Here is a 27,500-nt window from a genome sequence, read left to right as displayed (position 1 = left end):
CACATATACACACACACTGACACACACGACTTAGTTAGCTTACTGTGCCCTCTATAGACACTGCCTATGACATTTCCAGCTTTGAAAGTAAAAAAGACGCCCAGGCTAGTCCAGCCTCAGCAATGCAACGAGCAAACAGCAGAGAGTCAGTTATTATCAGACCGGGGTGCACATCGCATTGATCATTGTTTTTAAATACAGTAACTGTTAGAGAATGGAATTTCCACTCTTCATCCGCTAATGTATATAAACCAAATGAATCGAAACCAGGAGAATTGTTGGAGAAAATATAAGTTCCATGGGCCTTTCCCTGGTCAGTGGGCTAGTAGTTGCATACGCATAGTTAGTGCTGTAGGTTAACATGACATGACATCTCACACATATAGATTCACCCCAGTGGCATTGAGGACTTTTGCTGAGACCTTGGGCAGTGCATCGTGTCCAATAACAACTGATAACTCTCTGTTAGACTCCACGACGCACACACATTTATCCCCCCCTCCTCTCTGCCTTTTCCTCCTGTCCTGCCTTACAGTATAAAGCATTATGTTAAACTGTCAATCGCCGCTGAATATTTGGACTCTGTATAACGTATCAGAATGTGTACATTGAGATTCAGTCCTCTGACAATACATATTGACAGAGAATGTATGGGTTATTAAATATACTTCTATAAGACATCTTTCTGGCTCCTGGTTTCGATTCATTTGGTTTATATACATTAGCGGATGAAGAGTGGAAATTCCATTCTCTAACAATTGGCGTTCTTACCACTTGGTGGTGAATTCTGTCACGTGACTTCTGGATGTGAAGCTTCCTACTTTGACCCAGACAGAGCCACTCTCCTCCAAAAGCTTTACTTTTCTGATTAACTCTAACTTTTGATTCAAAGTTAGCCTTGCAAAACCGCGTTGAAAGTAAATATGAAACCATGAATGTCCATCTCCTCGGTAACACGTATACGAGGGATCAGCCGATCAGCATTTTGGTAAACGAACGGCATCACTGGGGGGGGAAAACGGCAATGGGACCCTATGGAGGCAGCCTTGAGTGTCTCACTCTAGCCCCGGCTGTGCGGTTTACATTTTAAAAACTGCGACACTTCACACAGCCTTAACACGACATGCATAATATACATCAGACTCTTGAGCTACTTCTGCTCTCACTCAAAATGTCAAAATATAAGCGATGTCATGTATAGTTTTTGAGATATTAACGTTTGTTTGGCACAACTCATACTAGTTAACTGCCGCGGTTCCGGGGGTTTTGCGGTGTCGTGACACCACGCTGATTCCTCGTATAGTAAACACACCCGCTTGTGCGTGTGCAGAAACTGAGTGGAACAGACAAGGCTTGTGTGCTTTCTAGCTGATTTGGCCCACCCATTTAACGTTAGAGGGATGAGGATTGGTCGTTAGAGGGATGATGTGATTGGTGAATTTGACCAAAAAGCTACTTAAGGTGGAATGTTTCCTTCCTCCTTATACGAGTAAAGTACGAGTTGATGCCATGTGAATCATTCGGTCCACCTTAAATTTAGATATGACAACTTTGCCCATTTCACTCATTCTATTGGGCTCCCCCCTTGACTAATGATGACATGAAAAAAAAACTTGCAGAAAAAGTGTCAGAGCGGCGCCCCGGTGTGCTCCTGCAGTACTACACCCATTTTCACTCCTCTCCATCAGCACCGATTCTCCCTCTCCTACTGGAGATGACCCTTCTCTTCTCAGCAGCCTTTCTATCCACGGCCATTTTGCATTCACAGTCACGCTCTTTCTCACGCACGCACGCACGCACGCACGCACGCACGCACGCACGCACGCACGCACACACTTTCCCCCCAAAACACCACCATCTCTCTGTGCCTTCATTTCTCTTCATTTATCATCTCTCCTGAGGGGCAACCTCCGCGGCTGCGAAGTGAAGCCAATGTGGAAGTGCCTTAAACCTACATTCTTTCTAATGGCCAGCAGGGGGCGACTCCACTGGCTGAAAAAAAGTATTTCAAGGGGAAAATGACCCTACTTCTCACTTGATTTATTAACTCAGTAAACACTTTCCAATTTATGGCCTCAATCGCTAGTTTCAAGTCTTCTTCAACACACTATGATGTTAATTTTGGAGGTTATAGTCTAATTTAGAGTAAAATAGACAATAAAGCAGACTATGCTTTCGGGCCTGATTGACAGGTCGCCTGTAAAGTAGGGATGTCACAATATATCGTCCCACAATATATCGCAATATCAAAACGTGATGTATCGTTGAGATGAAATCTCATATTGTGAGAAAAAGAAGCTGAACATGGTGGCACTGATCTGCATCTGATTGCATGCTCGCTCTCCTTTTCATTGCTTTGTTTGAACAGACGAGGGACGTTACAGACACGGAGGATGAAAATGGTGAAATTACTCAAATTAGCGTGGAGGATGCCCCCTCAACTTACAAATCGATCGCAAAAAAATATTGTTAAAATATCGTATCGTATCGTTATCGTGAACCCAATATCGTGTATCGTATCGTATCGTGAACTGATTGTATCGTGACACCCCCTACTGTAAAGTAATCGCTCAGCTCGCTGATCACGGACCAATAGCAGGCGGTGCTGCAGCTCTGTGGGAAAACCCTGGTCGCGCGCTAGCACCTTCTGGCTCCAAAAAAACAAGATGGCGACGGCCACAATCCAATGGGTGATGTCACTGGGTGGCTACGTCCATATTTGTATACAGTCTATGATCCGTCTCCTCCCCCTTTCCCTCCCTGCCTCTCTCCCATGTTGACCCTCCTCCCCTAGTTGAGTGCACTGTTTGTAATGGACACCTCGGCTGAGGGATCAGTGTCTCACCACTTGCATGCTGGGACAGATTTTCCCAAAATACCGCAAAGGGCTATCTCACCGCGTACGCATGAATGCGTACGCTCACATGCAGTGCACACATACCGATACACTTATCCTTCTCTCTCTCTCTCTCTTTCCCCCTCCCCCGTGTGTGTGTGTGTGTGTGTGTGTGTGTGTATGTGTGTCACAGTGTGTATGGAGGTTTTACCATAGCAGCCATGCTGGCATGTCAGATATGGTCTTAGCCTCTTTCCGCGATAAGCCCTGGAATTGCAACTCTGATTCCCTTCAGGATCATGACCTGGGTGAGTGGATGGGGGGGGGGCCCCATCCACTCACCCACCCACTCCGCCGCTGTGTGTGCGTGTGCATGTGCGTGGTGCTCGTGTGTGTGTGTGCGTGTGTGTGTGTGTGTGTGCGTGCGTGTCTGTGTGACTGTATATATGTAATTGAAAGGGGTTTAGGGTAGGATTGGTGGCTAGAGTGCGGGGAGATCAAGGCAGCTCTGTGTGTGTGTGGTGTGTGTGTGTGTGTGTGTGTGTGTGTGTGTGTGTGTGTGTGTGTGCACGCGCGTGTGTGTGTGTGTGTGTGTGTGTGTGTGTGTGTGTGTGTCTCCTGTGTGGAGGGCCTATAGAACAAGCCACAATCCGACAATCTGACTGCAATCCTGATTATGCAGCATTTCATTAAGAGGAGCAGATCAGTCGCTGAGTGAAAGTGAAAGCAGAAGAGGGCTAGAGAGAGAGAGAGAGAGAGAGAGAGAGAGAGAGAGAGAGAGAGAGAGAGAGAGAGAGAGAGAGAGAGAGGACAGAAAGTCAGCACTCAAGTCACGTGCGTGTCTGTGTGTGTGTGCGTGCGTGCGTGCGCGCACGTGTGTGTGTGTGTGCACACACATGTGTGTATGTGTGCGTGCGTGTGTGACTGTGCACGCATGTGTGTGTGTGTGTGCTTGTCCTCACCCCTCATGCCTGCGTCAGTGTCCTGTCGCTATGACTCCATCTGCTATCCTTAATGTCACTTTGTATTTGTGTGTGAGTGTGTGTGTGTGTGTGTGTGTGTGTGTGTGTGTGTGTGTGTGTGTGTGTGCATGCACGCATGTGTGTGCGTGTGTCTATGCGTGCTTCTGTGTGCATATTCCCTCATTTATTTGTGTGTGTTCACGTCCATTTGTGTGTACATACTGTATGCATGTGCACACGCGTCTGTGTGATAGCCTCAGTGGCGGTGCTATCTCACCCTTCTTAACGCTTGGACAGGTTAACATTGTTGAATCCGTTGAATCCAATAAACATGTGCTCAAAAAGGCCTGCTTGTATGAAATATTGCATTGCATTGTGGGATTGACCGGGTGATAAACCGATAGGGTATTAAACAAGTTACTTTCATCAGGAAGGGAAAATTAAAACAAAAGTTAATGCATTTTAACGGGGACTTATTGGTATTATTAATTATTAAGACTTATATTAATGGGTGTCCCATTATGGTTGAATTGAATGATGCCCTTCCTCCCATCATTCAACCCAATTTTGAATTTAAATTCAAAATGCATTACCATATATCCTTCCTTTTTCAAGCAGATGATTGCAGTTGCCTTTACGGCACCCTTGAGTTTGGAATGTTAAGCGTTATCAGTGTTGTTCCAGGCTTGAAGCCATTCCGTAAGTGACCCCGTTCAATCGTGGGCAGTTTCTATGGTAACGGGTGTGCCATTTTGCTGGGTTTTTTTGGGAGGGGGGGGTGGGGGGTGAGGGCACCCTATGTGCAGGTGTCATGGTAACAGAGAAGATGGCTGTTGTCTCTCCTCTCCTCTCCTCTCCTCTCCTCTCCTCTCCTCTCCTCTCCTCTCCTCTCCTCTCCTCTCCTCTCCTCTCCTCTCTCCTTTCTCCTGCGCCCACGGTGACCCTGCCTCGTTCCCCTTGACCGGTGTGGTTCTTTGAAGCCAAGCGAAGCAAGGGAGAGCGGAGAGAGAGAGAGAGAGAATGGAGACAGAGATAGCGATGGAGGGAGAGATGGCGAAGAGGGAGGGAAAGAGAGGCATGAGGGCTCAGTGGGAAGGAGGGGGATCACATGACACGCCGGGTACTTGGGGGGGCTAAAAATAAATGTTGGTCACTCACACCGACGCACGCATAGGCACGCGCGCATGCACGCACACACACACACACACACACACACACACACACACACACACACACAGACACACACACACACACACACACACACACACACACACTTACGCACTACTGAAAATTTTCCATCTTTTGAAAGGAGCCTGGTCTTTGTTCTTGTCGATGCTCACCTGCCTGTTGGTGCACTCTGGGAGAGAAACACGTGACATTAAGCCTGCAGATGTAGGTATGCAGGCGTGTGTGTGTGTGTGTGTGTGTGTGTGTGTGTGTGTGTGTGATTTTGATATTTCAGTGAAACCAACCCCCAGCTTGACTAACTAGGGCATTGGACTCTGCGGAGAAAGCTAGGGCATTCTTAATTAGAGAGTACTCCATCTCCTCTCTCTCTTCCTCTCTCTCTCCCTCTTCCTCTCTCTCTCCCTCTTCCTCTCTCTCTCTCTCCCTCTCTCTCTCTTCTTCCTCTCTCTCTCTCTCTCTCTCTCTCTTTCCTCTCTCTCTCTCCCTCTCTCTCTCTCTTCCTCTCTCTCTCCCTCTTCCTCTCTCTCTCTCTCCCTCTCTCTCGTGCTGTCTGCCTCTTGCATGTCCTTTGCAACCTCTGTCTCTTTCGATCTATTTGACTTACCCTCTATCCTAACAACCCTCTCCCCCTCCCACTCCCTCTCCTGCTCATCCTCCCTCCCTCTCTGACTTCCTGCTAGTCTGTTGCTCTTGGAGAGACAGTCCATGCGTTTCTTAATGAAAGTCTCCAGTCCGGTCGGTGTCCCTCCACTAGTGTTTAGACTCCACCGTGCCACACTCTTGTCTCCCCTGTTAAACTGTGGCACAAGAAAACAGCTGTTACACCAGAGATATACTTGCTTCTGACTAGGCGTTTGCGGGCGTCTCCTGCGTCCATTTGGAGCGTTGGTTGTCCACGTCATACTGAAATGAACGCTATGTGTACGCTCCAAACGGATGCAGGATACGCGAGGCAGGCATCATGCGCACGCGAACGCGTAGTTTAAAGCAAATATATCTCCGGCCTTACCGTGCGTTCACACCGGGGCGGGAAAAAATAGAATAAATCGCGCGATGAGATTACATGCAGTCAATGCAAACACGTGAATGGCGCGAAAATCGCCCCCGGGGCGACACGATTGACGTATATGGCGTGGCGCGAAATTCGCCTCGCGAATGACCCGAGTTGAAAACGTTCAACTCCAGCAGAGAATTTTTCATCAAATTTCACTCTGTGTTTGCGAAAGCCAATCAGCATTGAGATTCTCCCAATGTCACCGACATCCTGACTAGGGGGTACGGTGGCGCAGTCGGTAGCGCTGTCGCCTCACAGTCAGAAGATCCTGAGTTCGATTCTCGCCTGGGACACTGTGGGCGCTGTGGTTGTGTCCCCCCCCATATCTTCAGTGCCTACTGCCCAGGTGGGGTATCTCGTCGTCGTAAGGGCCTTTCTCTCTGTGTGGAGTTTGCATGTTCTCCCCGTGCTCCCCCAGGGGGTTCCTCCGTATATACTGTAACCCCCCCCCACTAAAAACATGCAGAAGATCAGATCGTCATCGTCATCCGACCAGTGACGACAACATCCGATGTTGGTCCCCGGACGCTGTACGAGAAAGCGACCACTGCTCCTGGCCTGCCCCCCGGAGGAAAGGACATGCCTGGATGGGTTAAATCCAGAGGACACTTTTCACCGGCCACCGTGTGTTGTGGCCGCATGCATGTATTGTGGTGTTCGTGTGACAATAAAAGACGGGCGTGTCCGTTACGAGAGAGACGGGCTTGTCCGTTACGAGAGAGTAGTGATGGGGACCGACACCCGGTATCGAAAGATAATTTCTCAAAACCCGGAAATCAATCAGGTCTGAGCTCATCGTTATCATCGTCATTAGAAACATCAGGGGCCACAGCTATAATCGCAAAAGGGAAAAAGAAGATATTGCTTGAACGTGCTTCTCTGTTTGTGTGTTTGCGCTTGTTTGACTGTGCGCTGTATGACTGTGTTTCTGTTTGGTCAGGATGTCTCGACCACCTCCCTCTGACGAAACCATGTTGACATAATAGTCTCATGTGCAGGCTGGGCTATGCTGGCTAAGATAAGGGCAGACATGACAATGCATTATGAGACTCCGAGTACTCCGGGGACATTTTTTTTTTTAATCTCCGACACCAGACACCTTTTGTTTCCCCAACCGAAGAGGAAGCACGGCAGTTATCGGCCTCTGAATTCTCCCTCTAGTGGGGGACCGGCGGAGGGTGACGGTGTCCCGGGCGACGTCTCTGGGTGGTTTCATTAGAACCCGGGGGGTTCTGCAGCGCGTCTCCGGGTGGTTTCATTAGAACCCGGGGGGTTCTGCAGCGGGCGGAATGCAACCGTGTGGCGGAAGACTACTTAGCCGCTGGCTAACAGAGGATGTTATATTCACCCCACTACATCTTTTTAATTAAAACAGTTAATTAAATCGGAGCAGAGCAGTCCCAGCACCCTGTTGTGTGTGTGTGCGTGTGTGCGTGTGTGTGTGTGTCTGCGTGTGCGTGTGTGCGTGTGTGTGCGTGTGTGTGTGCGTGCGTGTGCGTGCACGCGTGTGCGTGTTTTATTTTCCAGTGCAATGAGTGTTTGACGAGTAGAAGGATAATGTGGGTCTGATGCATGAAAGAGGTCAGAGGTCAGGAGCCCACCGCGGTAACTCGGTCAATCTGAGCGAGGACACAAAATGAGGGCTAGGATTCTTTTTTCGGTGCGCTACATCGTGTTCTCCGCTCTCACTGATGTGGTGCTGGAGAGACTGCTCCATCGAGAGCCTCTCTGTGTTCTGCCTCTCCTTTGTCGGTCTATTTGACTGCCTGTCTCTGTCAGCGGTGTGTTTAGTCTGTACTTCTGCCTCTGTTGTAGCTTCCTTGTTTGCCTCGCCGCTTTCTAATCCTGCCTCTCTCTCTCTCTCTCTCTCTCTAAATCTGATAGTATTAGACTTAGAGGAAGTCAAACTACTACAGCTTTGAACACACACTCGCTGTCACTCTCACACATACTGTACTGTACACTACACACACACACAAAGTACACACTCTGCTGCAGTGCGGTTGCAGACGCGAGACATCAGAAACTGACTGTAAGAGAAACAAAGCATTGGAGACAGAGAGAGAGAAAGAGAGGGAGGGAGAGAGAGAGAGAGAGAGAGAGGGGTAAAGGTGGGGTGGGGTGGTGGGGTGGGCTTTCCAAGAAGAACACGAGATTGTTGGAGTTTGTCTGGTGATGGCAGCGGTGATTTGGAGAGTCAAGGCAATTTGGACAGCAACTCTCTTCCGTATCACACTTCAGCTTGTAACACTCTGTAGGCAAACAGGTGCATGGTGGATCTGCAGTGTTCTTCAGCTCAGAGTTGAGGGAAGCTGTCTTCCTGACTGCACGGTGCATGAAGGAGAGACAGGGAAGCTGTCTTCCTGACTGCACGGTGCATGAAGGAGAGACAGGGAAGCTGTCTTCCTGACTGCACGGTGCATGAAGGAGAGACAGGCAGAGCATCAGAGCAAACGACAGAGAGACGTACGCAAAAAGACAGACATTTTGCTTGTTACAGTCGATACAGCTGCGAAAGAAAGGGTTGCAGGCAGCAGACAAACAGGGATGGAGGGAGGACGCAAGTAAAAACAAGCAATGAAATATAAAGATTGCGAGGGAGTTATTAATGGGGATCAGTAAAATAGCGCACAGTTTGACCCACTGTTAATTCTTATTACTTACTTTATGCGGTCGTACTATGATCACTCAAATCGAATGTGATGTGATTCGTGATGTAGAACCTGCGAGATACTTTGGTATCATGTTCCGCTGTATTCACCTTATGCATACAGATGCCCACTTGACCCATTCTATCACGACTTCCTGTTCAAAACGCAGCTGTTTTACCTGCTCAAACTAGTCTGACTCACCTGGTCAAACCTAGTTTATACCATGGTCTGGGTGAATACTCGATTCTGATTGGCTGCAAGGTGTCCATTAAAAAGTGATATTGTACAGTGATAATGGACACCTAGCTAAATGGTCTGTTCACCGTTCATATCAATGCGCCATAGTTTCACAGTGTGGTATCAAGAGAGCTGTTTGAGCTCTATACCCCCGTTAAGGGTTAATATGACAATTTTCTAAGTTGAGAAAAAAATTGACTCGGTCAAAGTAAGTATTTAAATCACCCCTGTGTGCTCAGTTTATCAAAAATAACTCTTATTTACAATTTTGATTTTCGTTTCGGAGATTTCCCTCCCCTGACAGAAGCCGGCTCTGAGCCATTATGAGCCACTCTCCGGACAGAGAAAATGGGCGTGAACAGCCGAGGAAAGAGAGAGAGAGAGAGAGAGAGAGAGAGAGAGAGAGAGAGAGAGAGAGAGAGAGGAGCAGGGAAGCTTGCACTGTGTGTGTCAACAGCGCTGTGCTGTCCTCCTTTCTCTCTCTCTCCTCTCGCCTCTTCATACGCACATTTTCTCTGTCCCACAGTAAACCCTGGAGAATAATACTCATGTATAGAGTCGTTTCCATGTTGCCAAACACTATTGACAGTTTGAGCCTTCCCGCAGATGGCAAAACAAGCAGTTTTTTTTGGACTCCAACATACTGAAAGCAGATAGTTTTCACTCTGCTCCTGCCTCGCGCCATTTACGTCTTATAAGACCTGCAGACGTTAAAGCAAATCCCTGGAATGCGAGTTTAAACGACCCAGTTACATGGCGTTGCATTCTTAGACATTGCCGTTTTATTTTGTATGTTGTTACATAGGCTACAATTGGCCAAATTATTAGTTAGCTTGATTCTAGAATTGTGCCAGGTGTAGAAACTAAGCAGCCATTTTATCCCATGATAGCCTAATCTCGAGGGGACTATTTTGTCTCGCCGGTTCTCAACTCATATTCAAGGTTATGAAAACTAGATTTTGATTGCAAAATGCATGGAAATATAAATGAATGGTCTTGTTTTGTTTCTTTGGCAAGTGACCATGGTATAAGCGGGTTAATGCACTTCGAGGTGTCCATTATCACTTTTTAAGGGACTTCGCGGAGGCAAACCATCCTCGGCTTCGCCTCGGACGGTTCACGCCTCCACGTCGTCCCTTAAAAAGTGATAATGGACACCTCGTCGTGCATTAACCCTTACTTAACTCACATTATGAGTCAGACTAGGTTTATGAGTCACAGGAAGTGGAAGTACAATCGGAACCTCCGATTGTATTTACACTTCCTGTTAGTCTCTCAAGCCAGACGGTCTCTTCTACATAAGGTGAATAAGGTATAAGGTTCCGCTGGTGAGTCAGCCCATTGAGATATATGTTTTTTTTTTCGCCCGCCGTCCTACCATTCGTCCTACTGACACACCAATACCAGAAGTAACGTTTTGTGGGCGTTCCCACACAGACCGACTGTATCTATCATGTCAAAATTGATTTACATTAAATATAACAATGAATCATCACAATTAATTTGCCAATCATATACTGTATAATATTATGTAGCACATTTAAACTGATAATTTTAACAAAAAAACGATTTAAAATGGGTTGGCATATACAGAGATGCTCAAAAGTCATTTTTTGCAAGTCCAAGTCAAGTCACAAGTCTTTGGTCACAAGTCCAAGTCAAGTCTCAAGTCTTTGAGAGGAAAGTCCAAGTCAAGTCTCAAGTCCCTATGGAGTGAGCGTTCTATCATCTGCTGCATGCCATCCGGTCTGCTTAAAACACTGCAGCTAAAACTAAGGAATTCAAAGCATGTACTGTATTATCCTCACTCCTTATCTATTAGAATACAATAGCAGCAATGATTAGAGATGACATTAGTAGACATTTCCTTAATGTTAATGCACCAAAAAATAAATAAAAATAAATAAATAAAGGATTGTTCACAAGTCCCAAACCTTCAAGTCCAAGTCAAGTCTCAAGTCTTTGAGGACGAGTCTAAAGTCAAGTCTCAAGTCACTGTGTGGGTGACTTAAGTGCGACTCAAGTCCAAGTCTCAAGTCCAAGTCCCCATCTCTGGATAACCACAATGGCTACATGCATGATCTTCTGCTGCTTCTAGGAGGGAGGGGGGGACAGGTAGGTATGATGCATGACAGACAGTGTGGCAGAGAGAGAGTGACGTAGATACAAACAGTCAGAGGGGCAGCAGAGATCAGGCCAAAAAGAGCCAGACAGCCTCAATCAGAGAACAGCTGACTGATCTTCACGTTTGTCTGCACATCAAGTTGGCTTCACATGATGAGGAAACGCTGCCGTGGGCTAACTCACTTTTAACCATGTAAGCAAAAAGCAAAAAACCCTCTCTGGCAGTAAGGCTCAAGCTTGCACGTGTACGCATACACAATGCATGCAGGCAGGCAGCTGCAAGTGTGCATGTGTGTACGTACGCGTGCACGTCGGCACACATGCACACACGCGCGCGCGCGCGCGCGCGCACACACACACACACACACACACACACACACACACACACACACACACACACACACACACACACACACACACACACACACACACACACACACACACACACACACCGTACACTAGTGAGAGCCAGGCAGATTTTATAGCCAACTGCAGCAAAACTCCTTTGTCAACGCCATGGGACTCATGTCACAGTGTAAATGTGCAATACTGTACTGTATGTGAGTTTTTAATCCTAAAATCCTCCCCTCGGAACGCAGCTCTAGCATTATGGTTCCACTTCAAGCAAATCATTCATTCATTTTCTTTAGCTGGTTCCTGTGTGATGGGGGCCGCCAGGCGTCATTATGGAACCCACTGGAGATTTGGGCAGACCACGCCCTGCGCCCGCCTACGCAGCAGGAGCGAGTCCTTTGTTCCCTTTTGACAGCTGGAATCTCCCACACCACAAACACTCTGTGCCCAGCGCAGCGACTTCATTAACCAAATTAATTACTCTTGATAGCGGACATTAAAATAAATGACGGTCATGTACGTTCCTTAATGTAATATATGAACGCTAATGTGGCTTCATTGGATCAATATCGCTCGACCACCATGCAACCAATATTAGTCTTTTATTTATTTATTTTAGTAACCACACTGCCTGCCAGATAATTCCTCCAGAAATCCAAGCCCAAAACAATCTTCCTGGGGGCAGAGTTGCCTTGTCAAGGAAGCGCAGCTGGAGCTTGTCAAAATAAATACTCGTCCCATTGGCTCATGCATGGGCGCCTGGCCAATCCCGGCGCTTGACTGCTGCGTATGTGGGCGCAGGGCGTGGTGGTCTGCCCAAATCTCCGGTGGGTTCCATAATGACGCGGGCTGCAGCCTGGGCAGTCACTGACATAGACCTACTTCCTGTGTGATGGGGGCTGCAGCCTGGACAGTCACTGACACAGTCAGACCTACTTCCTGTGTGATGGGGGCTGCAGCCTGGACAGTCACTGACACAGTCAGACCTACTTCCTGTGTGATGAGGCTGCAGCCTGGACAGTCACTGACACAGTCAGACCTACTTCCTGTGTGATGGGGCTGCAGCCTGGACAGTCACTGACATAGACCTACTTCCTGTGTGATGGGGCTGCAGCCTGGACAGTCACTGACACAGTCAGACCTGCTTCCTGTGTGATGGGGGCTGCAGTCTGGACAGTCACTGACACAGTCAGACCTACTTCCTGTGTGATGGGGGCTGCAGCCTGGACAGTCACTGACACAGTCAGACCTACTTCCTGTGTGATGGGGCTGCAGCCTGGACAGTCACTGACACAGTCAGACCTGCTTCCTGTGTGATGGGGCTGCAGCCTGGACAGTCACTGACACAGTCAGACCTACCCATGTGCAATTTAGAGTCTTCATTGAACCTGACTTGCATGTCTTTGGACTGTGCGAGGAAACCTGAGCAAACCCACGTGAACAACACGAGGAGAGGAAAGCACCAGGGCCGTGAGTCGACCCTGGTGAGGTGATAGTGTTAACCCCTCGAGCAAAATCACTACCGTCTAAAAACAGTCATGCAACTACGGCCATCTTGTGAACCATTTTCTGGTGCTCTATTTAAACATAAGCTAGATAAGCCTCTCATCCAGAGCAACAACATGCTTTAGTATTAGTTTTAGAGTACATTCTAATGTAGGGTTTGCTCTTCATGTAAGCCTTTATTTAGGCATCTTGGCACTTAACTGTTTTAATACCTGTAAAGGTCCCTCTCCTATCCTGAATTCTTCTGTTTGCGCGAATGTGTATTCGCGCATGCATGTTTTTGTTTTATGATAGTTTGATCCTGTGTCTAATTTTGTGGAGTAGATTGAGTAGACTGATATGTTGAAAAAAAATGAAATATTTTTGGAGTGGGTATGTTTCTATGGACTTATACCTATATGTAGTTCTGTAGAGTTCGATAGTTCTGTGTAAACTCTCGGTGTCGGCCATTTGCATGCAAGGCTGGTTCCACTGCAGAGGAGAGGGGAGGCCTGACGCTCTGATTGGTGCAGGAGTTGCTAGACAACAGATGTCCAGGCGGCTGGGAGGTGGACTACCTGTGGAGGAGGGAGGTGAGAAGAGAGGATGGAAAGAGCGAATATGAGAGTGAAAGGAGAGTGGAGGTGGAGAACGATGGAGAGAAGCAGAGAAGGCAGACGTACGGGAGAAGGAGAGGTAGAGAGAGAGATGGAATGTGTAGAGAAATGTTTGAAAAAGCTACAGTAGAGTGTGGGATAGGGCTATAAAATAGTGTTAAGTTGGGTCAGTCCGTTCCTCCTATAGTCATTCTGCAGAGGTGGCTCCAGGCCAAAATGAACACCCGGTAATTGCCACATGCTTGGATAAATCAATAAGGTTCACCTTCCTCACTGGCTGGGATGTTTTAAGACATGAACTTGAGAAATGAATATTATACAGTCTTTAGTTTATGTCTGTTTTCAAATCGCTATAGGCTAATGTAGCTTGAGCATTAATATAAAAATGTGAAACAGTCTTACTTCCAAACTTGATCTATTTGTTAATGCAGTGGCTCTCAAATGGGGGTCCGGGGACCCCCAGGGGTCCGTGGCACTTTGCCAGGGAGTCCGCAAAAAGTTTACAGGAAAGTACAAATAAAACTTTTTTTTTTTTTTTTTTTTTGCAAAAGCTTCATAGTTCAACATAAATAAGTTTTGCTTTAAAATGGTTTATGGATTACATTCTAATCTAACAAACCTATCAATTTAAAAGTCAAGCACGTTACCGTGGAAACAATTAAGCTTAGCCCAAAATCACAAATCAGAATGAGGGGGTCCCCGGCAGGGGCGGTTCTAGGCCGTTTTTGGGTGGGCTTTAGCCCACCCAAAAATAGTCTCAGCCCACCCAAAAAAATAGAGGAACATTTTTTTTTTTTTTTTTTTTCCCCCCCCCTCTCCAAATCCATGGTGGTCATTAGTAGCAGTTTCTGACTACACTCAATGCGCTGTGTGCGTGTTTCCCCCCCCCCCCCCCTCTATGTTCTTAGGGTGGGCTGAGACAAACATTTAGGGGGGTTCAGCCCACCCGAAAAGTTTCTAGAACCGCGGCTGCGCAGGCGCTCCCTCCTCCATCTATCTGCCTAATCCCACATCACTTCACACAGGTCACACACAGTACAGCAGCGAAGTGGTCCTCCACAGTCCACACAATCGTTCTCCCCACTCATGATCAATGAAACTGTGAGGTGAGCATTGAGCAGTCAGAGTCGTTAGTAGTTACTTAATTAGCGCATATTGATATGCAAATTAGCGCGTAACGTTGTTTCGTAGGCTAAACAAAAGAACTTGTGGCTGTGCCTGCCAGACAAACAGGTGGACTGGAGGAAGGTAGGTAGGCTACCATGGCACCAGCCAGCCATGTCATGCTAGCTTGCAGTAAAGTGGGTGTAAATGGATGCAATGTTTTTTGAGAAACATATGGGCATAAGTGACAAACATATTTTCAAACGGGTCCCTTGTTATCTGAATGAAATTAAGCCCTTCAGAATCGCAAGTGGCTGCTTTACACAGCCTGTCTGATGTGATGATGATGATAGCTTAACATGCGTGCATGGCATGCTATTCCCTTTTCTTTCCTTCTTTCCCTATTTTTGCACGCTGTGGTGGTGGTAGCCTACCAACTTCCAACCAGTCAGATCTTGTTTTTTCCCACAATAATTTCATAATACCATTTGTAATGCCACCGTTGTAGTGCTGTTGTTCAAAATTAAAGTACATTTTCTCAGATTTATTGGTGTCTTTCTAGTCACACAATTTAATAGTCAGTGTTTCCCATACACTGATCTATTTGTGGTGGTACACCCTACATAGATTTTGACCCCCACAAATACTGCCACATATTAATTTCAACTAGTTGACTGCAAACTCCTGCTTTAGTGCTTACAGTATATTATTATCTTGTAGGAATATTATTCCAGCCAATAAGTTAGGAAGTTCCCTTTTGATATAATTTTACTTTTGTTTTGCCTACAAAGCAAAATGTTACTTTACTTGAAACTCCCCTGAAGTGATTTTGGTATTATTTATGCAAGCATAATTCTACCATATAGAACCTGTATGCAGAATATATATAGTATATATAGGGAAACAATTATTTTTTCATCGCTGTAAAACCACAGAACAGTAAAGAAGATATTGATGTGTGTAGTTCTTCATAGATCTAGTCTCTTCATTTTGATCTCAAAGTGCGCCAGTTTGATCCATTTTAACTTGAAACTGTACAAAATTTTCTTCCGGGGGGGCATGCCCCCGGACCCCCCTAGGGGTTCAGCGGGCCATGACCTTTGGGTGGGCTGAGCCCACCCAAAGCTCTGATGCTAAAACCGCCCCTGGTCCCCGGTATATTTTCTATCTTGTAGGGGGTCTTGAAGGGGTCCTTGGCTGAAAAACATTTGAGAACCTCTGTGTTAATGAGCAAATTTTAAATTAACACGGTTCCTGGTTCTAATACACAGAATAGCATTGAAAACAATTAAACGCAAAATGTCTAACAAATAGTTTTTGGTCAAGTAAAAATTACTATTAGAGGGTAAATCAAATGAATTCACCAGGCCTTTGTAGGTAAGCCAATGTTAATTTCAGAGTCAGACACAGTGAGAAATTTGACAACAAAGAAAGGTGAAAAATAAATAGCTCAGAATATATGATATACAGTATATCATAGAATATATGATTACGCTCAGTTTCCCCCAAACACAAACAAGATCGCCAATATTTAGAACAACAATATTTAGAACAAAAGGTTTCATCATTAAAAAAAAATCAACAGATTTTTTTTCTTTTCTTTTTCAAGCGGAGATCCTGCTGCACAGACCATGCACTCTGTATTGTAACCTACTGTACCAGTAAATGCTAATAAAGCCAAAGTGCCATAAGAATACGCTTTGTTTTAAGAGAAGTAGAGAAGTAGAGGTCGATATACATCCATTATCTGTGTAAGGGGAAGGCGGGGTTTGTGTGTGCCAGTCGGACAGAGGCAAAGAGGAGGAGATGACGTGTCTTTCTGTAACATGCTGAGGCTGAGATGGACAGATTAGTGACCTTGCTCAGAGGCTCCTGCTCATCATGGAATAATGTCTGAGCTGCCCTTGTTTCTGTCTCCGTCTGCCTGCCTCTCTCTCTCTGTCTGCTCTCTGGCTTGTCTCTGTGTTTGTCTATCTGCCAGTCCATCGCTTTCTATAGATGCACTCATTGGACAGACACACACACACACACAGTACACAGATACCTATAACGGGATCAAGCTGGCGTGCCTCGCTCCAGACTACTGTGTGTGAAGGAAGGAAGGGCTGAATTGAGTCCACAGTTTCCACAGCGTCAACAAGAACAGAGGAAGGAGACGAGCACGAGGAGGGTGGAAAGTAGGCGTCCTATTTTATTTGGGAAAAAGTAGAACCCGCTGCTCATCTCCCTCCCTCCCTCCCTCCCTCTCTTTTGTCTCTCGCTCCCTCTCTGTCCCGAGGCAAAGCCGAAATGGGTCGCCTCGCCTCGGCGCCGTACTGCATCACTCAGTAGAACGACTTGCCGGGTCTGACTGAGTTGTTCTGAATGAGAGTCGGCGGACGACGTAGGCCTGTTCTGTTCCGACTGGGAGATTCCACAGTCACTTTCCCGTCTCACCGAAGTCCAATGGAGTCACTCCGGTCGTATCAGTAGAGAGTTGAGAGACATACTTGGATGACGTCAGCCCGTGCGCTCTCTTGGCGTTCAGCAGGGGTATGGTAGTCCTGGTATACTATACCTGCTGTTCTCTCTGTCTGTCTTTATATGGAAGACAACGCCGTGTTCAGTCGCTGACATTTGGCAGTTTAAGGCTTGCTTGTTGGCACCATGGACTGTAAATATGTGGATGTATGTGGATGTATGTTTTGAGACGTTTGTTTGAAGCCTAGTATGGCCTGTCCCCATCTTGGGGTCCTTGCACAGCACGCGCGAGATGGCACGAGACGGGGGGTTTCACAAAGCCGCAGCTCCGCCTGCTGTTGGTCCCATGATCGGCAAGCTGCTCAATCATTGGACAGGCAACCTGTCAATCATTCCAAAACATAGTCTTTTCTATCGTCTATTTTACTCTAAATGACACAAGATACAAGATGTTTATTGTCACACGGATGTACAAGTACACACGGTGAAATGCTTGAGCTGAGTTATGTTCCGTTACAAGTCATCATCATCATCGTCATCAACATCGTCATCATCATTGTCATCAACATCATCATCATTGTCATCAACATTATCATCATTGTTTCCTGTCATGCTTAAACTGGTTCTTTAACATCAGAACATTGTCATCGTTATTGTCATCTGTTCCTGTGCTTTTCGGGTCTGTGCTGTATATTGCGGATGCCCATAAATAATCTTTATATGTTATGTTAATTAGTAGTTACCAGTCTTTGTCTATATATTGCGGTTGCCCATAAATAAATCTGTACATGTTATCTTAGCAGCTGGTCATAATGGTGGGGGTAGATCTGTTAATTGTTTAGGAGTCTGGTGGCTTGGGGGATGAAGCTATTTCGTAGTCTGCTTGTCCGGGTTTTGGGGGTTCTGTATCTCCTACCAGATGGTAGCAGGGAGAACATGTTGTTGAGTGGGTGGGTTGGGTCCTCCTTGATTATTTTCCTGGTTCTCTTGAGGCAGCGCTGAGTGTAGAGGTCTGCCAGTTCCGGCAGCTCGCAGCCTGTTACATGCTGGGCCGTGCGCGCCTCACTCTCCTCAGCGCTTTCATGTCTTTTATGGTGCAGTTTCCATACCAGGAGGTGAAGCAGCCGGTCAGTAGGCTTTCGATGGCGCCTCTGTAGAAGTCTTTGAGTATTGTGGGTCTCAGGCCGAACTTCTTTAGTCGTGTGAGACCGTGCAGCCGTTGTTGGGCCTTTTTTGCAACAGAGGTGGTGTGGCTGGACCATGTTAGGTCCTGGTGGATGTTGACACCCAGGTATTTAAAGCTGTCCACTCTTTCCACCTCTGTGCTGTAGATGGTGACCGGGCGGTGGGACCCCCCCCCCCCCCCCTTCCTCCTGTAGTCTGTGATGATCTCCTTGGTCTTGGCCACATTCAGGGAGAGGTGGTTGTCCTGGCACCATTGTTCCAGGACAGCCAGTTCTTTCCTGTAGGCCGTCTCGTCGCCGTTGGAGATCAGCCCCACCACTGCTGTGTCGTCCGCAAACTTCACGATGGTGTTTGAGGTTTGGGTTGCCACGCAGTCGTGGGTGTAGAGGTCATACCAGTAGGGGCTGGAGACACATCCCTGTGGCGCTCCAATGCTGATGGTCAGTGGGGAGGAGGTGCGGTCTTCTATTTTCACCACCTGTTGTCGGTCTGTGGGTGAGTTATGTAGAAATTCACCCAGTTATCATGAAAGGTGAAATTAACTATATAGGCCAAAACCGTGTTTTGGACCAGACTGTAAACATGCTTAATCCTGTTACAAAGTCGGGCATTTAAACATAGGGGTGAACGGGGAATTACTCTCTTTTGGATACAGCCTCAAGTTGCCATTTGAGGAACTACAGCTTTCAGTATCACTTCCGCGGCTTCCTCTGTCAAACCCCGAGCTAGCCCACTGGCTCGCACACACGCACGCACGCACGCACGCACGCACGCACGCACGCACACACACACACACACACACACGCACGCACACACACACACACGCACGCACACACACACACACACACACACACACAAACACACACATGCTGTGTTTTTGTGGAAAAAGACAAAGGAATAGCAGGTGAAGCAGCTAATACAGTTTAAAATGTATTTAAATAACTGCAACTCAGTTGATCATACAGATGCCAATTTGAAAAAATGGCCACTATAGGGACATGACTACTTTTGCCAGGTTGTTAAACCTATGATCTAGTTCAGTGGTTCTCAACTGGTGTAGCCTCAGGACCCACTATTTTCCTTGTCATGAAGTCGCGACCCAAATTTCAGATTTTTTTTTAAACCACTCAAATTTATTGCACAAAAAATAGCGCATTAATTTAATACACAATGCCTTCATGCACTGTTATAAACCTCAAATGAACAAAAAAGTGCAACAGAAGTGCAACTAGGGCTAAAAACCAATTGAAATAAGGCAGACTTGAATTACAGGCAAGTCAAACTGGTCATGCTCAGAAAGTCTTATTTGAACTGTATGAAATATGAAATAAAAGGCAGACTTATCTTGAATTACATGCCTATATGTTTTTAAACAAGTTGATAATAATAATAATAATAAAACAAGTTAACCTGGTCATGCTAATCCAGTTTCAATAGTCTGAATTTAACTACCGTAAATTCCGGACTATAAGACGCACCGGTCTATAAGCCGCACCTTCAAAGGTGACTATTTTTTTCTTCTATAAGCCGCACCGGTCTATAAGCCGCGGGTGTTTTGATGTTTAATTACCATATGTAAGGCTTCGTGCACAGAGGGGATTGTCGGGAAAGAGATGGCTGTTTGGGGAAGCTCCCATTTATTAACATTTCAACAAAACAAAAGTCAGGTCACTAATCCCCAGACAAAATCACACATTGTGGTATTTTTTGTTTTTTTTACAGTGCACACAGTGTCCGCGGTGTGGTGAAAAGAGGGCAAGAGAGGAAATTAAAACAGAAGTGGATTTATAGTTAGAAAGAGTGCTAAAGAAGAGAGAATTCCGTTTTTTATTTTTTTATTTTAGTTACTCACAGTACTATTGACCAGTCCAACTCAAAAGATATTCGGCAGTTTCACTTTGAGCTCTTGTTCCGCCGCTGGGCACACAGTGTCCGCGGTGTGGTGAAAAGAGGGCAAGAGAGGAAATTAAAACAGAAGTGGATTTATAGTTAGAAAGAGTGCTAAAGATAGTCCGGTCTGGTTATGACGAGTCTCGCTGGGTACAGTACGCCAAAGCGATATCCATTGACTCGATGATGCTGTTGTATGTTGCGCGTTTCTGTTGCACCAACGCGGAGAGGTCCTGCCGGACGAAAAAGCGCGTACCCTCCCAGGTGAGGGGCTTCTTCCCCGCAGCCTGGAGGATGAGTTGACGGTCGGGCCAGCGGAGTAGGCAGATGAAGATGGCCCTCGGTGGCAGGCCGGGGTCTGGACGTGGCCGAGGCGCCCGGTGTGCCCTGTCCACCTCTGGTGGTTTCTCGCCTTCCTTCAGGTCCAGGATGTAACACAGGATTTTGCCACGAAAGCGTCCATGTCACCAATCTCAGCTCCTCTTTTACATTGATCAGGCGAATGTTATTTCTTTTACTCCTGCTGATTAAGTCATCAACCTGCGTGTGCAGGGTTTCGATTTTGCATTTTATCCATTTTCGGACTCACTGTGTTGTTTTTGTCCTCCAGTGCGCGGATGCGCTTTTCCGCATTATAAACTCTGTTCACGGTTGCCTTAGTTTCTTTAGTGAGTGAGTGGATGGACTTCTGCACGTTTTCAAACTTGTTTTCAAGCTGCTCAAAACCTCTGAGCGATGTCGGACTTAATCGATAGTGTTTCACGGAGTAAAAGTTTAGCCCAAGCGTGTATCTCCAGCCTCCAGCAGGTGAGTCATTTCCTCATTCATGGCGTGATTGCTTCGTCTTTTTCTTTCTGCTTACCTGTGTTGTGTTATGTTATGTTATGTTATGTTGTTAAAAGAGGGCAAGAGAGGAAATTAAAACAGAAGTGGATTTATAGTTAGAAAGAGTGCTAAAAAAGAGAGATTTTTTTTTTTTTTTGGAAAAAATCCATAGATAAGACGCACCGTTATATAAGCCGCAGGGGGCAAAAAAGGCCAAAAAACGGGAAAAAAGCCGCGGCTTATAGTCCGGAATTTACGGTAATATGAAATAAAAAGGCTGACTTTTCTTGAATCACAGGCAGGCTATATGCTTTTTAGTTAAACTGGTCATAACTTTTAATTAAACTGGGGCCATGCTAATCCAGTTTCAATCATCTGAATTGAACTAAAATTAAATATGAAATGAAAAGGCAGACTTCTCTTGAATTACAGGCAGAGCATATGCTTCAGCTTGTTAAACAAGTAAAACTGGTCGGGCTAATCCAGTTTCAATAATCTGAATTTAACTCAAATGAAATATGATTTTTTTTTTTTTTTTTTTTTTGGGCCAATGACCCAATCAAAACGGCCCCACCTTTGGGTCGCGACCCACCAGTTGAGAAACGCTGATCTAGTTGATATATTAGTTACTTACAACAAGATTGTTTGTTTGGGAAATCACAATCTCTAGAAAGCCAAGTGGCCAGCTGACTCAACAGGGAGTAGAAAGCCAAGTGGCTCGCTGACTCAACAGGGAGTAGAAAGCCAAGTGGCTAGCTGACTCAACAGACAGGAGAAAGTGTCTTGTTGCTAGGTAGGTCGTTACTAAGGGTCGGTCTTAGGGCGGGGCTTAGGTCAGGACCTCATATTGCTTAATTAAAGAACAATTCCTGCATTATTGGAGTGCGTTTGCTCACTTCCTGCGTCCGCGTTCTGATTGGCTCCTCGTTCACAGTGATGGCTTGCCTTATCGTCTGAGCGATGACGTCTCCAGAGACGATCTTAATTGTGGCACATGCGAGTAAAAATGGCCACAATTGACGTTAAAGGGATGCATGATTGTCCTTTATCTTCAGGGCAGGAAAAGGAACCTGCAGGGACATTGGGAGTGGGGGTGGGGGAGGGGGAGGGGGAGAGGGAGGGGTCATCACCTTTCCTCCACCCAGCTCCAACGCTGGCTTCTCGTTATGCTTGTGTTCACCAAGCACATGATAAGGTCAGATTATTTTTGTCAAGCATTTCAGTTCTGGTAGGGAAACATGGAGCTCACGCCCACATGCTCGCACACATGGACACACACACACATACACACACACACACACACACACACACACACACACACACGCACACGTGCGGGTGTGTAGTACACCTGGCACCCGTGCCCAAACACGGCACCGAGTATCCGCCACTGAGTCAAAGCTAACTTGCAGCCAGCTTCAGTCTAGATGATTCAGAAGGTGTTCATTCAGTGAATAATGAGCAGCATCAGAAGAACTAACCCCTCTGTCTCCTTCACTGTGTTTTTCTTTCAGATCATCAGAAGCTGGAGAGAGAGGCCAGGATTTGCCGTTTATTGAAGCACCCCAATATTGGTAAGCTGCAAGTCCTCACTCTCAAAATGTGTGCTGCACACACAGGGGCACAAGTGCGTGCAAAGACACACACACACACAGGCACGCGCACACACACACACACACACACACACACACACACACACACACACACGCACACACACACACACACACACACACACACACACACACACACACACACACACACACACACACATATATTTTGTTCCTCAGGTCTCTGGAGATTCGGGCTATGGCTATTCATCTTCAGATACAGCCATGGAGTGCGTGTGTGTGTGTGTGTGTGTGTGTGTGTGTGTGTGTGTGTGTGTGTGTGTCTGTGTGTGTGTGTGTGTGTGTGTGTGTGTGTGTGGGTGTGTGTGTGTGTGCGCGTGTGTGTGTACGTACGTACTCATCTAATGATGATGTATCTGTGTGCTCTCTCCCGGCTGAGTCATCAGAAAGAGAAGGGAGCCTTAAGCCCAATTTATGCTTCGTCTGCTGACACTTTTGAAACAGTCGCCGACAGAAATGAAGACTTGAGTCGACACTTTCAAGTGTCGGCGAGCAGTGTCTGCTACCTGGTGAAATGTCTAGTGTCGCTGACTACGTCATAGTATCACGCAAGTCTGATTGGCTATATAGACGGCACGCGCTTCCTTGTTTTGGTTGGGGTCCACCCACTAGTTTTCGCTCAATTGAAATTAATGAACGTGTCCCCGCTATTTTTATCAGCCTGTCCTTGATGTATGACTCCGTGAAAATCACAAAGAACGTCGTGACCGATTTCCCAGAGAGAGAGGAAGTGAGTTGTGTGCTGTTTATATGCGGCTGCAGCCAAGTACGTTACATCTTGCCTCCGAGGTGGTTTCACTCACTGTGCATTTCGTTCCCTCTCATCTCTTGACTGTCTGCAGCTGCTTATAGCGTTCGGGTGTCACGTGACCGCTGAACCGAGGCGAGCGTCTTCTGAAGTATAAATGCAACACCATGAGCGACACTTTCTTTTTCGTCTGCGACCATCTGCTGAGCGACACTTTATAATAAGTATAAATTAAGCTTTAGTCTCTCTCTCTCTCTCTTTAAACCACTGACCTTTGACCCCTCCCTCCTCGTTATACCGCTGGTTGAACCTCTCTCTCACCTCTTTTGTTCCTTCTCCCGCTCATCCTGCTCGTGCTCTTCGGCTCCCCTCTTTCTGTCTCTTCTCCTCGTCATCATGATGTCTCTCAGGTCCCCCATGGCTCTTTCAGGCCAGACGCACACTACTACTAAGACCTCTCCAATCAGCTGAGCACCGCAGCTGCCATCCTAGCCAGCGTTCCCACATAAGACATAACTGCACTCTCATCAAGTTTGAGAACAACTCCCACTTACTCCAACATTCTCACTCCCAGTCTTTTCAATCTTAATGGCTCCGTTAAGTGGGGGAAAACTGCTTAAAGGGGGACTTACCCCCTAGATATGTATCAGAACAGTGATTTGAAAATACCTATGGAAAAAACCAAGAAATGACATATCGCTGCTGTCGTTCCAGGACCTCGAATCTCCAAAACAGAAACTTTTCAGGAAGTAAAAAAAACCTGTTTGCTCTTAAACTACTGAACCAAATGTCGTCAAAGTTGGCACATGTCTTAATTATAGTTAGTTTCCCGCTGAATGTGTCATTACTTTATAAATATCTGACCTGGATAAGCTCAAATGATGTTGTTTATATTATCAGTCCGACTTGGAAGCGCTTTCTCATGGCCAGTCAAGCGGGAGGCAGCCGCATCCTCATGCACGAGCCCCCAAGCTCCAGGCCGCGGGCGCGCGCGCAGGAGCAGCAGGATTGCCCCTCGCCTCTCATGGCCGATTTGGGGCTTTCACATGGGGTGAGAAATAGTCTGACATAACGTAACGTTAACGTTACTTTATTCTCGTCAGAAAGCACTCCGATTTGCATGTTAAAACAAGTTTGCAGCCTAGGAATAACTGGAAAACATTTGATTGATATATTAACGTCAGAGGAAGCCAGGATGAGTCAAAACGATATGAGAAATACACAGCGCGTCTGCCGTGTGTCTTTTCCGGGTTTAGTGTCCTGCGTGGGGGGGTACACACGGAGGTAGGGGGGGGATTTCGAGGTTTGACTGACAGATTGAGGGCGAATGGCGTTACGAGATTTACTCACAAGCTCGTTTTAATGCTTTTCCATTGGTTGCATTTGTTAAAAACCACACAGAGACGTGAAGGGTGACCAATGGCATTGATTCATGACAAAAAGTAAGAAAGTGAAAAAAGTGACATTCGAGGTCCTGGCCCGACACCGACGATATGCTCTTGTCTATACTGGACTCTTTGGCTGTGTTCAAGTCCAGATTTTTTTTCGGAAATCGACGCCATTACAGTTTGCCTACTGCCTCAAAAATAATTTATTTGAGAGGGGCCATATCTTTATAAATATCAACAACTAGCCAACGCTGGTGGCCTGTTTGGAAAGAGCTTTGCTCAAAATGGTTGAAAGTTATATCAATTTGGTAATTCAGTGGCGAACTAGAAATTTAATTATTTTTCTGCATGTATCTCTATGGAAACTACTCAAACTACGTTACAGAGCAAAGTGACGTGGGCTCGTTACAGCAGCACACCGCACAATACGACAAACCCCCCGTTCTGGGGTAACACAATGCGAGATTTCTCTACGTCATTCCCTCGTCCAAGTTGCCATATAGTCACTTTTTCATTTTAGTTTGGGGGCTTTTCGTGATTCTTGTTAAAAGTTGTGCAAAAGTTTTCCTCTCAGCGCAGTGCAGGCTGCCTGCGCCTCCTCCCTCCTGCCAGACCCCGGCTGGCGAAACAGCCTGCTGCATGCATGGGGCGCACTAACCTCACGGAGCAACAAACAAACACAGACAGAAATAGCTGGTGTGCGATTTAGAGAATACAGTCTGAGATTGGGTACAGGATTGAGGGAATCCCGCATCTGTTTGCGAAGGTGCGACTGGACAGGACGCTTTTCACAGACGGGCACAGTAGTCGGAGCGAGGCGAGTGTCTCTCAGGGCTACTCAGGGCACAGCTGCAGATTTCTCCTCCTCCTCCTCCGCGCATTCAGTCTGTCCAAAATCATTACCGATATAATCTCAGTAGGAGGGATGCAGGGAAATATGATAGTAGCCGATGTGTTTAGAGAAGCTTTGTCACGTTGTCACGTCGTAGTATAGCGTTATATTTTACATGTGCGCTAAACTGCGACCATATTTGTTTGCGGAAATATCAGACTGCTCTCTCTGCTCTCAGAGCACAGAGAGCTCTGCTCTGCTGCGCGCGCCCGCGGAGCTTGGAGCTAGTGCATGAGGTTTACAGTACGACTCTCTCCCGCCTGCCTGTGCTGGAGACAGCTGCTTCCAACTCGGACTGATAATATATACATCATCATTCGAGCTTATCCAGGTAAGATATTAATAAAGTAGTGACACATTCAGCGGGAAACTAACTATAATTAAGACATGTGCCAACTTTGACGACGTTTGGTTCAGTATTTTAAGAGCAAACTTCAATAGGAAAAGGCTTGGAGTTCTGAGGAGCCGAAAGGGTACAGGGGGGGTAGGGGAGTAATTATCTTGAAATCCCATAGTCTTTGGGAACACTGTGACGTCAGTGTGTTCCTAATCTCCCATTCATTTGAGAAAAAAAAAAAAAGCAGTGTTCGACCTTTAGAGGGCGCTTATGCCAGTTATGCTGCTGAAAAATGATACAAATGGTAAAATGGCAACAGTTTGGTGTCAAATGTGGAAATTCTGACCAGAATTCTTCACACATCACCCCCAAAGTCATATATATTGGTTAAAAGCTGAAAAAAAGTGTTTTGGGGGTTAGTTACACTTTAAGTGATGCATTGAAGTTACAACCCCTATGACACCCTATTACATGTACTGTATTTAGTTTTTTTGAAATATGAAGTCTCAGGAATGTGTTACTTACACATAATACTAGCACTGTATCGTTGACCCCCTTTACACCTGGCATTAAAATGCTTTTGGGGTAATCGGATTGCAATCGGATAGTGCTTGACCGCATTAACCTGATTACATTTACACCTGGTGTGCTATTAACCCATTGATACCTGATGCAGCATTTGTGTGCGTATCCCTTTAAGACCGCGAACTGCGTTACGCGGTCTTAAAGGGATACACACACAGATGAGGGATATACACGCAAATGCTGCATCAGGTATCAATGGGTTAATATGTGTCTCCACTCTCTCTCTCAGTGTCCACATTGAGATCCGATTGGGATCCGATCGCTCTGTTCAGCTGGGGGGCATGGTGGCGCAGTGGTAGTGCCTCACAGCTAGAAAGTCCTGGGTTTGATTCCCGCCTGGGACGCTGTGGGCGCTGAGGGCGTGTGTCCCCCCCCCCCCCCCCCCCCCCTCATGTCCTCAGCCTACTGCCAGTGCCCAGGTGGGCTATCTCATCAAAGGGGCCTTTCTGTGTGGAGTTTGCATGTGCTCCCCTGCGTTTCCTACATATGGACCCTTACTAAAAAAAAATATGCAGAAGAAGATCGTCATCTGACCAGTGACGACAATGTCTGTTGGATTGAAGGTCCTCCGGTGCCGTACACAAGAAAGTTGCCCACTGCTCCAGACTGCCCCCTGGAGGAAGGACATGCCTGCATGGGATAAATGCACAGACTATTATATTTCACCGGCCACCATCAGCATGAGTGTGTGTGTGGCTGGCTGCATGCGTGTGTTATGGGTCGTCGTGCGGCTTGAGCCCCTCCAGAGGTGGTTTGGCCGATCGGATCACAATCTGTCCTCAATGCGTCTTGGTGCGTTCACACCCGTAACTTCAAGTGGTCATCCGATTGCAATCCGATCACCCAAAACACATTTTAATGCCAGGTGTATAGGGGGTATTTGATGCACATGAATGACCATAACCTTACTTTGAGGCAGAGTCCTGCGCGGGTCTGATTTTCAAGACCCGGTT

At 46.6% G+C, this 27,500-nt stretch overlaps 1 protein-coding gene across 3 annotated transcripts in view; it reads left to right on the top strand.

Annotated features, from left to right (window-relative positions):
- camk2d2 (calcium/calmodulin-dependent protein kinase (CaM kinase) II delta 2) overlaps positions 1-27,500 on the top strand; it is a gene marked incomplete at its 3' end in the record, with an annotated part of 59,792 nt that overhangs the window by 8,977 nt on the left and 23,315 nt on the right. For all 3 annotated transcript variants that reach the window (XM_083635654.1, XM_083635656.1, XM_083635655.1), the window contains exon 3: positions 22,484-22,543. In XM_083635654.1, the coding sequence (XP_083491780.1) occupies positions 22,484-22,543 (60 nt within the window). The remainder of the gene's footprint in view (positions 1-22,483; positions 22,544-27,500) is intronic.

This window comes from Poromitra crassiceps (genome assembly GCF_964638095.1).
Source record: "Poromitra crassiceps genome assembly, chromosome: 4".
Classification (NCBI taxonomy): Eukaryota; Metazoa; Chordata; class Actinopteri; order Beryciformes; family Melamphaidae; genus Poromitra; species Poromitra crassiceps.
The sequence above is the reverse complement of the archived record's forward strand: the minus strand, read 5'-3'. Positions and strand labels throughout refer to the sequence as shown.